At 34.9% G+C, this 15,420-nt stretch overlaps 1 protein-coding gene across 1 annotated transcript in view; it reads left to right on the top strand.

The window, feature by feature from the left end:
• The window catches only part of ABCB11 (ATP binding cassette subfamily B member 11), a 122,369-nt gene that overhangs the window by 81,163 nt on the left and 25,786 nt on the right, over positions 1–15,420 (top strand). Inside the window, exons 19-20 of the mRNA XM_017854467.1 lie at positions 9,241–9,345; positions 9,436–9,597. Coding sequence (XP_017709956.1) covers positions 9,241–9,345; positions 9,436–9,597 — 267 coding nt within the window. The remainder of the gene's footprint in view (positions 1–9,240; positions 9,346–9,435; positions 9,598–15,420) is intronic.

The following is a 15,420-nucleotide window of genomic DNA, read 5'->3' on the forward strand; positions in this document are numbered from 1 at the left end:
AAAAAAAAAAAAAAAAAAAAAAAAAAAAAAAAAAAAAAAAGACAAGGTAATTATATAATGAAAATTCAACAAAACATTGTAACAATTCTGAATATATATGAACCCAACATCAGAGCACCCAAATTCACAAAACAAATATAAGCAAAACTAAAGAAAGATAGGGCAATACAATAATACTGGGGGAATTTAACACCCCACTCACATACTAGACAGATCATCATGTCAGAAAATACACACTAGACAGATCATCATGTCAGAAAATGAGCAAACAAACATTGGACATAAACTGGACTTTATACCAAACTTAACAGACATTTACAGAACATTCTACCCAACAACTACAGAATGTACATTCTTTTCATCAGCATATGGAACATTTTGCAAGATAGATCAGATATTAGGCCACAAAACAAGTCTTAATGAATTTTTTAAAAACTGAAGCCATATCAAGTATCTTCTCAGGCCACAGTGAAATAAAACTAGAAATCAATTCCAAGAAGAACTTTGGAAACTATGCAAATACATGGAAACTAAACAGCATGCTCTTGAACAATCACTGGGTCAATGAAGAAATTAAGATGGAAATTAGAAAATTTTTTTGAAATGAATGAAAATGAAAACAAAACACACCAAAACCTGTGGGATACAGCAAAAGCAGTGCTAAGAGGGAACCTGATAGCATTAAATGCCTACATAGAAAAGTAGAAAGGTTACAAATTAACAATCTAGCACTGCACTTCAAGAAACTGGAAAAAGAACAAGTCAAACCCAAAGTTAGCAAAAGAAAAGAAATCACAAAGACCAAAGCAGAACTAATCAAAATAGAAACAAAAAAATACAAAGGACCAATGAAACAAAAAATTGTCTCTTTGAAAAGATAAAACTGATAAACTGCTAGCTAGACTAATCAAGAATAGAGAAAATCCAAATAAACACAATCAAAAATGAAAAAGAAGACATTATAACAGATACCACAGAAATACAAAAGATTATCACAGACTATTATGAACACTATGCTGGTAAACTTAGAGGAAGTAGATAAATTCCTGGAAACATGCAACCTACCAAGATTAAATCAGGAAGAAATAGAAAACCTGAACAGATTAATAATGAATAGCAAGACTGAGTTAGTAATAAAAAATTTCCTAACAAAAAATAAAAGCTCAGGACCAGAAGGATTCACAGCTGAATTCTACCAAACATGCAGAGAGCTAATACCAATCCTCCTGAAACTATTTTAGAAATCAAAGAGGAGGGAATTCTCCCTAACTCATTCTACAAGGCCAGTATCACCTGATACCAAAACCAGACTAGGACATCACAAAAACAGAAAACTACAGACCAGTATCTCTGATGAACATAGATGTAAAAATCCTTAACAAAATAACTGAATCCAAGAGCACATCAAAAAGATAACACACCATGGGCAGGTGGGATTTATACCATGCCTGCAAGGATGGTTCAACATATGCAAAGCAATAAACATGATATATCACATAAACAATATTAACGGAAAAAAAGATCATTTCAATAGATGTAGAAAAAACATTCAACAAAATTCATCATCCCGTCTTAATAAATATTCTCAATAAACTAGGCATAGAAGGAACATACTTTGACATAATAAAAGCCATAAAAACCAACAGCAAGCATCATACTTAATGGGGAAAAGCTGAAAGAATTCCAAGACCTGGGACAAGACAAGGATGCCAATTTTCACCGCTCTTATTTAACATAGTACTGGAAGTCCTTGCCAGAGCAATCAGACAAGAGAAAAAAAATAAAAGGCATGCAAATTAGAAAAGAGGAAGCCAAATTATCCCTGTTTACTGATGATATGATATTATTTCTAAAATACCCTAAAGACTTCACCAAAAGCTCTTAAATTTAGTAAGTGAATTCAGTAAACTTTCAGGATACAAAATTAATTTACAGAAATCAGTAGTGTTTCTATACACCAATATTGATGTAGTTGAGGACCAAATCATGAAGGTAGTCCCATTTACAATAGCTACAAAAAAATACTTAGGAATATATTTAATCAAGGAGGTGAAAGATCTCTCTAAGGAGAACCACAAAACACTGATAAAAGAAATCATAGATGCCACAAACAAATGGAAAAACATCCCATGCTCATGGATTGGAAGAATTAATAACATTAAAATGACCGTACTTCCCAAAGCAATGACTGATTCAATGCAATCCCTATCGAATTACTAATGTCATTTTTCACAGAATTAGAAAAAAAAATTTTTTTAATTCACATGGAACAAAAAAAAAAAAAAAAAAAGAGCCCTAATAGCCAAAGCAATCCTAAGCAAAAAGAACAAAGCTAAAGGTATCATATTATTTGACTGACTAAATTATACTACCAAGGTATGCAAATAGACACATAGATCAATGGAATAGAATAGAGAACCCAGAAACAAAGCCACATACCTAAAACCAAGTTATCTTTGAAAAGTCAACAAAATATTCATTGGAGAAGTGACACCCTACTCAATAAAAGGTGCTGGAAAAATTGGATAGCAGTATGGAGAAGAAAGAAACTAGACCCATACCTCTCACCATTTACAAAATTAACACAAGATAGAACACCTAAACATAGACCTGAAACTATAAAAATACCAGAAGAAAACCTAGGAAAAACACTTCTGGACATTTGCAAAGAATTTATGACAAAGTCCTCAAAAGCGAACACAACTAAAACAAAAACAGACAAACGGGACTAAATTAAACCAAAAAGCTTTTGCACAGCAAAAGAAGCAGTCAACAGAATAAACAACTTACACAATTGGAGAAAATATTTACAAACATTACATCCAACACAGGGCTAATATTCAGAATCTATAAGGAACTCAACTCAAGCAACAACCAAATAATTTCATTAAAATGTGGGTGAAGGATATGAGCAGATATTTTTCAAAAGAAGACATACAAGCAGCCAACAAACATGAAAAAATGCTCTACATCACTAATCATCATAGACATGAAAACCACAAAGAGATACCATTTTACACCAGTCAGAACAGCTATCATTAAAAAGTATAAAAACAACAGATGTTAGCAAAGATGTGGAGAAAAAAGAATGCTTATACACTGCTGGTGAGAATGTAAATTAGTACAACCTTTATGGAAAACAGAATGGAGATTTCTCAAAGAACTAAAAATAGAACTACCATTTCATCCAGTAATCCCACTACTGGGCTGTATTAGGGACAGCGTTCTCTAGAGGGACAGATCTAATAGTATATATATCATATTTTTAATATATATATGTATGTACACACATACATACATATATACATATATAGGAGTTTAGCTATATAGGCATTTATAGGATATGTAGCCTATTTTTTATATATATGGGAGTAATAGGATATATATCGTTTTATATATATATAGGAGTTTATTAAGTATTAACTTATATGATCACAAGGTCCCATAATAGGCTGTCTGCAAGCTTGAGGAGCAAGGAGAGCCAGTCTGAGTCTCAAAACTGAAGAACTTGGGAACTCGATGTTTGAGAGCAGGAAGAATCCAGCAGGAGAGAAAGATGTAGGCTGGGAGGCTAGGCCAGTCTCCTCCTTTACATTTTTTTTTTTTTTTTTCTGCTTGCTTTATATTCGCTTAGAGCTGATTAAATTGTGCCCACCAGATTAAGGGTAGGTCTGCCTTTTCCAGTCTGCTGATTCAAATGTTAATCTCCTTTGCCAACACCCTCACAGACACACCCAGGGGATCAATACTTTGTATTCTTCAATCAAGTTGTCACTCAGTATTAACCATCACATAGGCATATACAAAGGGAAAGAAGTCATTATTTCAAAAATATACCTGCACTCATATGTCTATTGTCACACTATTCACAATAGCAAAGACACAGAATCAATCTAAATTTTTATCAAAAGAGGATTGGATAAAGAAAATATGGTATACCATGGAATACTAGTCAGCCATAAAAAGGATAAAATCATGTCTTTTGCAGCAACACGGACAGAACTGGAGGACATTACCCTAAGTGAAATAATTCAGAAACAGAAAATGAAATGCCACATGTTCTCACTTATAAGTAAGAGCTAAACGATGGGTAAACACGGACATACAGGGTGGAATAGTAGACACTAAAGACTCCAAAAGGTGGGAGGATAGGAGGAAGATGAAGGTTGAAAAATTTTCTATTGGATACAATGTTCACTATTCAGGTGATGGATGTACTAAAAACCCAGACTTCAATACGCATGTAAGAAATCTGTGCTTGTACCCCTAAATAGACAAAATTTTAAAAGTTAAAAGAAGCAGTTTAAAAAAATGTGATCACGTTTTCTTAGCTGAAATTCACACACACGTACACACATAAATCCTTTGAGGTCCACAAGGAAGGAAACCTAGAACTGTTAATTTGTTCAAGATGACACTGCCATTAGGTGATGGGGCCAGGACTAGAGCCCAGGTTTACCAAATCCTAGTCTATAGAATTTGCCAACATATCACATTGTCAGAGCTTAGTACATGATAAAAGCTTACATTTTAGTTCCCTCCTCCATTTCTTTCTCTCACGTCACCTCTCCTGACCATAAAAATGACTCCCCCCAAGCATGAGTTGTACAGAAAAACCTGGATAAATCCACAAACAAAATCAAGTCCATTGGGTAAGGAGGGCCCCAGCCACCACTGTGGTTTTCACATTGCCCCCTTGTGGTAAGAGAAGAAATCACATTAATTTCAGAAAGGTAGAGAATCGGAAACACCCAACTTTGGTTAACTGAATTTCTGGTTGTATGGTGCCATAACCTTTTATGCTGAAAATCTTTGAAATAATTTATATTTCTTTATTTCCTAGTAGGTGCAATATCTAAATATAAAATGAATCATCTTTTATTCCCTCAACAGATCTGTATTGATTGTCTTCCCCAGACATGTTGCTGGGGACTGGGGAATGCATATCAGTTATGATGCTTTCCCTAGTGGAGTTTTCAGTCTGTGAGGAAGACAATATTCAACAACAAAAAAACCCCACCCATCATTCAGCAAATATTTACCACCTATAGTTTTCCAGGCATTGTAGCTAATGTTGGGCATAGAGTGGAGGACAAGAAAATCATTGTGTGTTTGTGTGTTGCTTGCACAAAGCTGGCATTCTAGTAGGGAGAGGCTGGGGAAATGCATTTCACTGGGCAATAATGTTAGTGTAGAAGGTGTAGGGAATGGGGTTGGATCGGAAAGGTGTAGGGACTGAGCAATGATGTTAGTGTAGAAGGTGTAGGGAATAGGATTGGATTGGAAAGAATTCAAGTCTATGTCCTAGATGTCTGTTTTTTAAAAGAAATCCAAAATGTCAGCTTATTTGCTGATTATTTCTTTCTCTCTTATAAAAGCAGAGTAAAGAATATACTCACCCAACTCCACCCAAACTGTGCATATGAGCTGCTGTGGAGAGTTCTGACTTTCCTGTCAGGAGATGTTTCTTCTGAAACTGGCTCTTCTAGTTACTTACCACATCCTGTGTGCCCTGGGATCATGTCATACCTCTTCTCCCGGTCTCCATTTCCTGTAAAATGAAGGATTTATGAAGATAATCTCTAAGATATCTTCCAGCTCCAGTGGTCCATGAAATGGCTAAGTTAAAAAATAGAAGATTCAACTATAATTGCTGTCCTTCTTGAGCACCTGCTCGGTCATTGGTCGTGACAATGTTCTCTGTGTTTCTTCTGGTGACAACCAGAAGCCTTAAGATGGACTTAGAGACTTAAGGGCTGTAGGACTAGAGTAGGCAACATCTAGCTGATGAAATCCAAAGTCTGCTCATCGTTCTTGTTCTCACAGGGTTATATTTGCTAAGAGAACGATGCTGAACAAACCACTATTTTTCCTCTCTGGTAAAGTAGGTTGTCTCTTTGCATAATTATCATGTGTTCATTAGTAAATTCATGATGCTTTCTTCTCACAGGGTATAATTGTGAGTCTGTTTATAATTGCTCTATTTTCCTTCTGACATACCTAAAGGGTACAATATGCACATTTGGTGTATTGAGACCACACTGTGGGAATGGACCCAGCAAATGATTGGGCCTTATTAGGAGCCCAGTTGCCAATCTACCTAAGCCTCAATACACATGTAAGGCATAATTTATCTGCTTCACTTTCCCTGTGTCTATTTGACTTGGAAAATGTGCCAATGTTCCAAGCACAGCAATTGGGATGTAGCATGCTAGGGGAAAAAAAATGGACGTGAGAGTCAGCCAGCTCTGGATTTGTAGCAGGTCTCTACTCTGTACTATCTGTATATTATCTGTATATATTTGGATGAGTGATTTATCCTTGATTAATTTCCTCATCTGTATAAGAAGCAAGAAAATCTACCTCACTGGGTTGTTTTGAGAATCATAATTCCTAATTTAAGTTAGAGCAGATTAATCCACACATTTGACATGTGGTACATAGCAAAAGGTTAATGAATGTTAGTTTTCTCCTTAAACAAACTTACCATTACAAAAGTAGCAAAGATGTGTGCCCAAACTACAACTAGTCAAGGAACAGAGGAATCTATGGACGGATAGCCCTATGGAGTTGCATTTCAACAACAAGAATATACAAAGAACTCGTGGAGCAGAATTTTGTGAAAAAAGATTATGGATAGAGAGATGTCCAATCTTGAATTGGACAGTTGTATGAATTTTAACATTAGCTAAATTCTCTTTTTTTTTTTTTTAACACTGAGAAGGTAAGTAATGCAAAAAGCTAGAAGAGCATACTCAGAAGAAAACCACTGCACCAGAAGCCAAAAAACAGGCATCTTCTTACCCAGTAATAACCACTAGCTTAATGAACTTGAACAAACAACTTGATGTTTGGGGCTTTATTTTCCATCTATAAGAGTTAAATGGGAAAATCTGTGGTTCTACAGATCATCATTATAACAGGTGACCTTAAGGAGGAATGGGAATTGTGGCATCGCAGTTTGGGGTTTCAGGGTAGTGATTTTGAAAATCTTTATCTTTAAATTCTTGAATTTTTAGACTCTGTAAACTTACGAGTCATGCTATGCTGGGAAGAATTACTGTGCTATTTTCTGAACCCACTTTTACCAATATTGAGCACCATGAAGGCTCTAGAAACTTTATCCTACAAACAGTAAAATTTCATTAATTTAGAACCCCTCCTACCCACTTTGTAATTTGCCTTAATTTGAACGGGTTACTTTTGCTTTACAAAAAAAGGATTTGTTAATGGAGTAGTACATATTGTTCCCAAGGAGATTTATTTGGCAAATTGTAGGTACTTAGTACATATTTTTGAATAAATGGTTTCCTTTGAGCAACTGTTTGTTGACACTATTTTAATGACTCAAATTAATTCAGGAAAATGAATAAAGGTCTATTGTATCGCTCTCTAATGCATACTTCTTCCGACCTTCCGAGTTCCTTCACCTGACCTGAATTAAAAAGGTTCTGTTATGCACAAAATCCATTTCACAACAAGGCAATGTCATTGGATTGTGTTCTTTCATTTTTCTTATTGCAACAAGATCCTCAGTTACTTGAACAAATGTCTGTAAATTCAGAATATGTTCGAGTGTAGTTTACTAAGCATTATACACTAAAAACTCCCACTCACAATGGCCATAGTTTTTTAGGGGGTGGGAAAATGTTTCAGTTTCTGGTGAGTTAGAGGCAAGAACCTCAATATCAGATGAATGAAATTTTTTTTCTCTCCTAAGGCAATTCCAGTCAATGCTTTGGTAGTTTCTTTTTTAATTATGTATATTCTATAAAACTAATTAACTGGCAAATTACCTGAGTGAAAGTCATATTTTGTTTCATTTAGTAATTGAGAAAGACATAGGTCAAAATATTAATACTACTTTGAGTTTTGTCACAGATAACATTTCCAGATCTCAATTCCCTCCCTCCCTCCCTTCCTTCTTTCCCTTCCTTCTTTCCCTTCCTTCCTTCCTTCCCTCCTTCCTTCCTTCCTTCCTTCCTTCCTTCCTTCCTTCCTTTCTTCCTTCCTTCCTTCCTTCCTTCCCTTTTTCCTTCATGACTCCCTCTCTCATTGCCTCCCTGTTTGCTTCCTTTCTTCCTTCTTCCCTTCCTTCCTCTCTTCCTTCTTCCCTCCCTCCTTCCTTTCCTTCCTTCCTTTCTTCCTTCTTTCTCAGCTTTATTACTTAAATGATTTAAGTCATTTCATCATCCTTTTCATCTGTATCAATGAAAAACCAACACGATTGCCTAAAAAGGCAGAATAACAAGACGAAAATTCTGTAAGTCATCACCATTGGTTTTCATTCACAGGTTTTCCACTCCACAGAGGACTGTAGTACATCGTCATCATATTCATAGCTAACTTTCGTTTAATTACTAGCATGTTTAAAGTGGAACCATGATTTAAAAGACTTTATTTTTTAGAGCACTTTTAGGTTTACAGCAAAATTAGAGGAAGATACAGAGATTTCCCATATACCCCCTACCCCACTACACGCATAACCNCTTCCTTCCTTCCTTCCTTCCTTCCTTTCTTCCTTCCTTCCTTCCTTCCTTCCCTTTTCCTTCATGACTCCCTCTCTCATTGCCTCCCTGTTTGCTTCCTTTCTTCCTTCTTCCCTTCCTTCCTCTCTTCCTTCTTCTCTCCCTCCTTCCTTTCCTTCCTTCCTTTCTTCCTTCTTTCTCAGCTTTATTACTTAAATGATTTAAGTCATTTCATCATCCTTTTCATCTGTATCAATGAAAACCAACACGATTGCCTAAAAGGCAGAATAACAAGACGAAAATTCTGTAAGTCATCACCATTGGTTTTCATTCACAGGTTTTCCACTCCACAGAGGACTGTAGTACATCGTCATCATATTCATAGCTAACTTTCGTTTAATTACTAGCATGTTTAAAGTGGAACCATGATTTAAAAGACTTTATTTTTTAGAGCACTTTTAGGTTTACAGCAAAATTAGAGGAAGATACAGAGATTTCCCATATACCCCCTACCCCACTACACGCATAACCTCCCCCATTATCAACATCTCCCACCAGAATGATACATTTGCTACAATTAATGAACACACATTGACATATCATTATTACAGATCCACAGCTTACGTTAGGGTTCACTCTTGGTGTTGTATATTTTATGAATTTGGACAGATGTATAATGACATGGTAAGAAAAATTCATTTTAAACATATAAATGTATTTATTTTTCTATTGTTTATAATAACAAAGTTACCTTGCTTACTATCTTTCCAAGACTTTTGCACTTCCTGATAAAGATGAACAAAGGTCACAGATCAATGGTGTGTGCCTACTTTTTGTAGCAATGGGCTGTGTATCTCTTTTCACCCAATTTCTACAGGTAAGAAATGTTATTTTTCAGTAAGTGATTTAGTTATTTTTCCTTTTTTCTCATTAAAATGTCTCTAAAGTCTCCTTCTTCGTGTTTTAGGGATATGCCTTCGCTAAATCCGGGGAGCTCCTAACAAAAAGGCTACGTAAATTTGGTTTCAGGGCAATGTTGGGGCAAGACATTGGCTGGTTTGATGACCTCAGAAATAGCCCTGGAGCATTGACAACAAGACTTGCTACAGATGCTTCCCAAGTTCAAGGGGTAAGCTATGGGAGGGGAAGCAGAAATGTATTAACTGCATTGGCATTCTTTCGTTAGGGCATTCTGACATCACCTGCATGTTTCCTATGGAATAGGGACTAGTGGGATGGGGATATCCTAAAGCCACATTTTCCACTGCTCCTAACACTGACAAACAGCAGCTAAAGCACAGTGTCTCCCAGGCAGTGCCCAGAATCAGTGTATGGCATGCACCAAAATCTGTCAGGGTTTTGGATTTCCTCTGAGTCTAGCTTTCCTGAGACTCATTTCTGAGACTGTTTTCAGGCCCAGAGGCTCAGCTTCAACAAGATTCAATACCACCCCCCAGAGGGTGGGGGAACAGGGCAAAAGTCTTCTTACTCACATAGGACCCCAGAGTGTGGTTTAGCCTTATGAACAGAGAAGCTGTTCTGGGCAGCCTCAGCAGGAGCCCGGTCAGGAAACTGAGGGAAAGAAATGATTTTTATCTAGAATCTTGAAAGTATCAAAGAGCTGACTTTCTGATTAAGGTAGGCAGAGCTGTGGTGTGTAAACTCCAAAACCCACAGCCTTGTTCAAAGGGCTTACACACATGATGAGGCTAGACTTTTATAAAACCAGGTGTTTGGGTTAAAGTGAAGAGAGCCAAATTTCCCTTCCAACATCTCAACCCACTTTCTATGAAAAATTTTTTTTAAAACCCAGAACTTAAAATTTTTTTTAAAAAAGAAATAATATGTTAATACATTTTTTAAAAAAACAAAACAAAGGAAAAAAATTTTAAGTACAATTTTAAAACTAAACTATGGTCTGTGAGGCTCTTGGAAGAAAAAAACTCACTGGATTGATAGTGCTGTACTGTAGCACATCTCACTTCCTAGAGAGTTTAACCAAAAATACCAAAAATGATATGGGACAATTTCAGTGGATCATGGAATCCTTTTACTCAAGGGGAAATCCCTATAAATAGTTCACTTTCAATTCATCTAGGCTTTTTCTGTAAGCACATGTGTTTCCCATAGACTTAGGGTTACACTCTACATATGTGTTGCAGTCTTTCTTTTTTCCCCTAAAATAATCTAAAGTGAACATATTTGCATCATTATGTATTCTTCTACAATAGATTTTAACTAATGCACAATACTTCATTTTCATCTACTGTCATGTCTTAAAGGATTCTCTAGTTACGTTTTTCCTCCAGGGGGTTTTTTCCTCCTTATAAGCAATTTATATCATTTTACATTGAGCTTGCCACATCCTTGATTATTTTCTTAGTTCTCAAAATATAATCACTGAATCAATGTATAATCATTTTGGAAGATTTTGATATGCATTGCATAACTGCTTAAAGAAAGTTTGTTCCAATTTCGCTCTCATCATTGGAGTATTGTAGTCTACTCCCCTTACTCTTAAATTTAGGCTAAATAAATAAGTCATAATCTTATCTCTTCTATTTTCATGTCCTTCAATCTGCAAGGAGCTTTTGAAGGTTATTTACCATCACTAGAATTCAGAGAGTAGCATCTAATTATCTTACAAACACTTATCTTTTAAAAGAGGATTTTCTCAGAATTTTCTAATACTTTTGTTGTTTTTTAAAAAATAAGATTGCTAGCCCTGGTCAAATTTATCTTAAGATTGGTGTGAGGTAGGTTTGGCTTTGTTTTCTTGAAGCTGGATAGAAAGTATTCCAAAAATATTTTTTAAATATAGATTACATTTTCCACTGGTGTGAAATGTTTCCTCCCATTGTGAATATTAACTTCCCATATATACTTAGAACTATTTGGAGATACTCTAGCCTGAATTGATCAATTTGACTTATTCTATTTAAAAACTTATTGTTTTAATTCATAATGTTTTTTGAATTTTTGTAGATAGATACTGAGTAGGTGTATGTGTTTATGGGGTACCTGAGAGATTTTGATACAAGCATGCAACATGAAACAAGTGCATTATGAAGAATGGGGTATCCATTCCCTCAAGCACTTATCCTCTGTGTTACAAACAATCCAATTACACTCTTAGTTATTTTTAAATGTATAATTAAGTTATTTAGTATAGTCATTCTATTGTACTATCAAATAGTATGTCTTATTCATTATTTCTTTTTTTTGTACTCATTGTTTTAATTCTTATAACTTAATACATTTTAGTATCTAGTAAGGCAAATCCCTGCACACTAATTTTTCCTCTTCAAAATTCTCTTATCTATTCCTGGATGTTAATTATTTTAATGTACTTTACACTCATTTTAATTTCTTCTTAAAAATTTATTATTATTCTGGTCAAATTCATATACACACATACATACACAGTAGGATTGCTATTGTGGGAATACTAAATTTTCCTGAGAGACATACAAACAAGACCTTAGTTTTTAGCAAGATTCATAGTTACACTAATATGTCCCACTATCTTGCTCACTTTTTCTCATGTATTTTTTCCACTATTTTGAATGAGATGTTTTTCTCAATTATATCTGTAAATGAGTTGAGATGAAAGCTATTAGTTTTTGTATACTTATCTTAAGGACTTTCCATGCCCTCTTGTAAGTTATAATTTTAGAAATTTAACATAGTCTACTGGGTTTTCTAGATATATAATAAAATGCCAGATATAGTTCTGAGATATTACAGGTTTGGTTTCAGACCACCACAATACGGAGAATATTGCAATAAAGCATGTCACACTAATTTTTTGGCTTCCTAGTGCATATAAAAGTTGTGTTTTACACTATACCGTATTCTACTAACTATGCAATAGCATTATGTCTAAAAATAAACAATGTACATATCTTAATTTATTAACAGCAACTGACTGATCACGATGGTGGTTGCTGAAGGTTAGAGTGGCAATATCTTATAAGACAACTGTGAAGTTCGCCTCATCAATTGACTCTTCCTTTCATGAAAGATTTATTTGTAGCATGTAATGCTGATTGATAGTATTTTACCCACAGTAGAATGTCTTTCAAAATTGGATTGAGTTCTCTTAAACCCTGCTGCTACTTTATCAACTAAGTTTATGTAATATTCTAACTCCTTTATAATCATTTCAATAATATTCATAGCATTTTCACCAGGAGTGGATTTCATCTCAAGAAACCACTTTGCTCATCCATAAGAAGCAACTGCTTATCCATTCAAATTTTATCATGAGATTGCAGCAATTTAATGCAGCACATCTTCAGACCCCACTTCTAATTCTAGTTATCTTGCTATTTTCATGACATCTGCAGTTACTCCCTCTGAAGTCTCGAACCCTCAAGTCATCCGTGAGGGTTGGAATCAACTTCTTTCAAGCACCTATTTATGTGGATATTCTGACCTCCTCCCATGAATCACAAATGTGTTTAATGGCATCTAGAATGGTGAATCCTTTCTAGAAGGTTTTCAATTTACTTTGCCCAGTTCCCTCAGAGGAATCACTGTGGCAGATGTAGCCTTGTAAAATGTTACTTCTTAAAAAGTCTTCAAAGTGAAAATTACTCACTGACCCATGGGCTGCAGAATTCATGTTGGGTTAACAGGCATAACAACATTCATCTCCTTGTACATCTCCATCAGAGCACTTGGGTGACTAGGTGCATTGTCAATGAGCACTAATATTTTTGAAAGCTATATTTTTTCCTGAGCAGTAGGTGTCAACAATGGCTTAAAATATTCAAAAAACTGTGTTTTCAACAGATGTGCTGTCATCCAGCCTTTATTATTCTATTTATAGAGCATAGGCAGGGTAGATTTAGCATACCTTTTAGGGGCCTAGAATTTTTGGAATGGTAAGCTTCAACTTCAAGTCATCAGCTGCATTAACCCCTAACAAGAGAGGCAGCCTGCTTTTTGTAAGTTTGAAGTCAGGCATTGACTTTTCCTTTCTAGATATGAATGTCCTAGATGGCATCTTCATATCATCAATAAAGAAGAAAGTGAAGGTTCACTTCACTTTCACTTCACTTGCTTATTATTTGTGTGTTCACTGGAATAGCACTTTTAATTTCCTTCAAGAACTTCTTTTTTTTTTTTTTTTGCATTCACAGCTTGACTACCTGTTCAGCACATGAGGCCTAACTTTTAGCCTGTCTCAGCCTTCGACACACCTTCGTCACTGAGCTTAGTCATTTCTAGCTTTTGATTTAAAGTGAGAGATGTGTGACTCTTTATTTCACTTGAACAGTTAGAGGCCAAGGTAGTGTTATTAATTGGCCTAATTTCAATATTATTGTGTCTCAGATAATAGGGAGGTCTGAGGATAGAGAGAGAGAGACAGAGACAGAGAATGGCCAGTCAGTGGAGCAGTCAGAACAAACACATTTATTGAATAAGTTTTCAGTCTTATTTGGGCGTGGTTCGTGGTGCTCTAACACGAATACAATGATAATGTCAAAGATCACTGATTACAGGTCACCATAACAGATATGATAATGAAAAAGTTTGAATATTGTGAGAATTACCAAAATGTGATGCAGAAACATAAAGTGAGCACATACCATTGGGAAAACAGCACCAATAGAATTGCTCTGCATATGCAGGGTTGCCACGAGCCTTCAATTAGTAAAAGTCACAATAACCTCAAAGCAAAAAACACAAAAAATATCATTTTATCTTTTTTTCGTGTTTATACTGATATTATTTTATTTTCTTATTATATTAGCTAGAGCTCATTGAGAAATAAGAGTGGTAGTAGAGGAGATTCTCTCAAGCAAGACAAAAACTCAAAACTACGAAGTAGATGTGTTGGACTTCATAAACTCAAAACTTTTATATAAACAAATGATAAACTAGAAAAACATTTATAATGAATAGTAATATCCCTCATATAACCATATTATGTGTAGTGTTCCTAAAACCATCATGAATGATATTCATGAGGATGGGGAATAACTGACACTCTCCTACAATGTACAAAGTTTTTCAATGTTTTTTGGAGAGTAATAGTAAATACTAGTAAGCCAATGTTTTGGAGAATAATAGTAAATATTGATATCCTCCCCCAAAACTTTAGAGTTGCTTTTCAAGTATTCTGTAATGCCTGACAGTTCTTGCCAACCAGAAATTTTTTTTTTTAATTATATACTCTTTGACCAGAATTCTCATGAGTAAATTCCCTCCTATTGTGTAAGAATGTGTGTTCAAGGATATTTATCATTTTTTATATTAACCAAAAAATTAATAAAATTCCCTGGAAACTACCCAAATATCCAACAACAGGAAAATAGCTGAATCAATTATGAACATTTATACTAAGGAATATTACACAGCTATTTTTTTAAGTGTTCCTGTATATTGATGTGGAAGGATAGTTAAGTAACATTGATAAGTTATAAAAAGGCAAAGTATAAAGTAATATGTAGAGTATGAGTCCTTTTTGTAAAGAAAAAAATATATATATGTATATATTGTTAAATATGTATGTTTTGTTTGTGTCTGAGGCTGTATTATTTTTAATTTTTAAAAAAATACCAATTGAATAAAATGTAAAAGGAAGCAAGGACATCCCAAAGAACTGCAAAGTTGCTTTTCAAGTACTCTGTAATGCCTGACAGTCCTTGCCAACCAAAAATTCTTTTTTAAAAAAATTTGCAGTAAAACATTTGTAACATAAAATTTACTACTTCAACCATCTTTAAGTGTACAGCTGAGTGGCATTAAGTACATTTACATTGTTGTGCAAGCATCACCACTATTCATCTCTAGAAATGTTTTACCATTCCTTGTATATTTGTTTGAGTTCTTTGTAGATTCTGGATATTAGCCCTTTGTCAGATGAGTAGATTGCAAAAATTTTCTCCCATTCTGTAGGTTGCCTGTTCACTCTGATGGTAGTTTCTTTTGCTGTGCAGAT

This window comes from Rhinopithecus bieti, unplaced genomic scaffold (genome assembly GCF_001698545.2).
Source record: "Rhinopithecus bieti isolate Rb0 unplaced genomic scaffold, ASM169854v2 scaffold_37314, whole genome shotgun sequence".
Taxonomy (NCBI): Eukaryota; Metazoa; Chordata; class Mammalia; order Primates; family Cercopithecidae; genus Rhinopithecus; species Rhinopithecus bieti.